The sequence below is a fragment of the Paraphaeosphaeria sporulosa genome (assembly GCF_001642045.1).
Source record: "Paraphaeosphaeria sporulosa strain AP3s5-JAC2a unplaced genomic scaffold CC84scaffold_18, whole genome shotgun sequence".
Lineage (NCBI taxonomy): Eukaryota > Fungi > Ascomycota > Dothideomycetes > Pleosporales > Didymosphaeriaceae > Paraphaeosphaeria > Paraphaeosphaeria sporulosa.
Window position 1 is genome coordinate 195,032 of NW_017253377.1, and position 2,272 is coordinate 197,303.

A 2,272-nucleotide genomic window follows, 5' to 3' on the forward strand; every position below is an offset into this window, starting at 1 on the left:
TGTGTGAAGAAGGTGAGAATGAATGCAGTGTTAAGCTGAGTCATTTGACCCGCAGATCGGTGGCGTCCAAGCTGCGCCCTCTGCAGCCTTTTCAGCTCGCTCAGCCACCCCCGCTTCGCAATCCGTTTTGTCCTTTCATATCGACAAGAAAATAACAGCTTGGGACAATAGCTAAGCTTTTTTTTCGGGTTTTGCATAAATCAGATTTTGAGAGGTGCACTTGTATGGAAGTGTGTTAATAGAGTTGCACCTGGCGCGAAAAGGGCATGATAAACGACAGTCAGCCTTAGTGGCGACAACAAGGCTTTCTGGATCATCAGAATCAACGAGCGGTGCTAGTAGGCGGTGCAGGTAGGCGGTGCAAGAAAATTAAAGCCTATCTAACGTACGTCCATCTCTCACGAAACACCTATTGTGCCGAAACAAAACCCTCTACTAGTGCAATTTATAGATCTGTTCGTGTATTCCTGGAGCTATAAAGCCTGTCTATACATTAAATAGCCCGCACTTTCTACTCTACACCACTTGTTCTAGGGAGAGACAAGGTTATGAGCATGCTGTCAATCGCCCTATTCATAGCGACTTTTCATGTCTCAAGTTCGAAGTCCCGTCTAGGCAACATATCAAAGAGATATTCGATTTCAGAGGCATATCAAGGAATAGAACCTTAAAAACTCTATCCTTACAAAGTTTATAGAGCTAAACTGTCACGAGAGGCTACGAGTTGCGGAATTGGAACTCAAACGAAGCTCAATTAATATGCTACTACATACATACTCAGGTGTAATACAAGAGGATAGGTAAGGAGTAAGCTATGCGTTGAGTAGGTGGAAGATAAGGGGGAAGAGGAGGCACGTGCGCCGGTGCTTGGCAACGGCGCAGCTGAGGTGTCGCGGATACCAGAGGTACCGTGACATAAACGCGCAAGGTCGCAAAGTCTGAAAGCTCTAAAGGGTAGGAGTAGTTTCAAGCGCAAGGGATCGGCGGCAGGGCCTACATTATGTCATGTATCTTAATACGACGCTATGCCCAACCAGGACGTAAGCTAAGTATTAATGTGATGCCTTTCTATATTTAGTCCGCTTCTGTTTGGTTCCATCATATTCCAGGAGGACATCAGTGGTTGCAGGATCTCGGTCATTCTCCAAGCATCCCCAACATAGCGATGGAGCCCGCCAGCCCTGTGCGGGCATAGAGCCTTCCATCAAACGTACGTGAATCCTATGCTAACGTTACTCGAGTACAACGCGAAAGGACCCCTCGCTCCACGCTGTGGCATCGAGACCATGGACGGCCCTCACGAAAGGCCAAAAGCCAAAGCCAGCAATACCTTACCCCGAAGAGAAAGCTCTCGTACAGTACCTCCTACGAATGGCTGCCCTCGGAACCCCCATCCGGGTTAAGTACCTACCCTCACTAGCCTTCAGCATCGCCCACCGGCGGCCTACGACGAATGCGTCGACGCCCACGACGGAACCACCATACAAGAACTGGCCTCAGGCATTTACCAAGCGTAATCTAGAACTCAAACACAGGAGTAATAGACCAATATATTAGAACCACTATAATAAGAATATATATGATAAGGTTACTAAATAATTTAAGGTAATTAAGGATGAACTTAATAAGCTAGATATAAGGCCCAGGAACCAGTATAATATAAATCAGATAGGCGTTATGCTCTCTATGCTTGGCGCTATCAAAGTGCTCCTAGGTAAGGATGATTGGCGAGACTATTGTTAGAACCCAAGGTATCCTATACCTCACCTCTCCGGTCACGGGATATCCATCGAGACAGGACGTAACCAGGGACGATTAGGCCCACGCTAACAGTAGCTAGCTATAAAAGCTAGGAAGCTGTCGGATCTAGTCCGACAGCAATTCGTCTCTCCTACAATCTACTTTGGTTGCCTGTCTTGTACCTATCTACATTGCTTGCCTGTGAATCCTGACAACTATAGAGGCGCTAGCGTGAAGCGGACTATGGTGACTGCTATTAAATGCATATGTTAAGATCCAATCAGAGATCTCACATGTATCGTAGTAATATTCACTGGGCGCCAACTGAGACAACCTCGAGGGCGGCGCCTAGACGTCACATGAACGACAGACGCGACAGCTGCTGTCAAGTCTGTCGTAGACCCGACAGCGTCTGTCAGATCTGTCACGTGTCCTATATAGGAACTCGAGTATGAACCTTCATACTCGTGTTCAACCTGTTTATCAATCTATCGTTTGGATTACACTCAGGCTATATTGTTGACTCGTTATA

The 2,272-nt window shown here is 46.9% G+C and overlaps 1 protein-coding gene across 1 annotated transcript; it reads left to right on the forward strand.

Annotated features, from left to right (window-relative positions):
• Positions 1–1,886: 1,886 nt before the first annotated feature.
• Positions 1,887–2,230, forward strand: CC84DRAFT_429571 (uncharacterized protein). Its single transcript, XM_018186206.1, has one exon. It carries the CDS (start codon positions 2,001–2,003, stop codon positions 2,193–2,195), a length of 195 nt encoding a protein of 64 aa, XP_018029040.1. The 5' UTR covers positions 1,887–2,000; the 3' UTR covers positions 2,196–2,230.
• Positions 2,231–2,272: the final 42 nt, after the last annotated feature.

What these genes read in the sequence shown, in the direction of transcription:
- CC84DRAFT_429571 (XM_018186206.1), top strand. Translation starts at nt 2,001, where the DNA reads ATGCATATGTTAAGATCCAATCAGAGATCTCACATGTATCGTAGTAAT.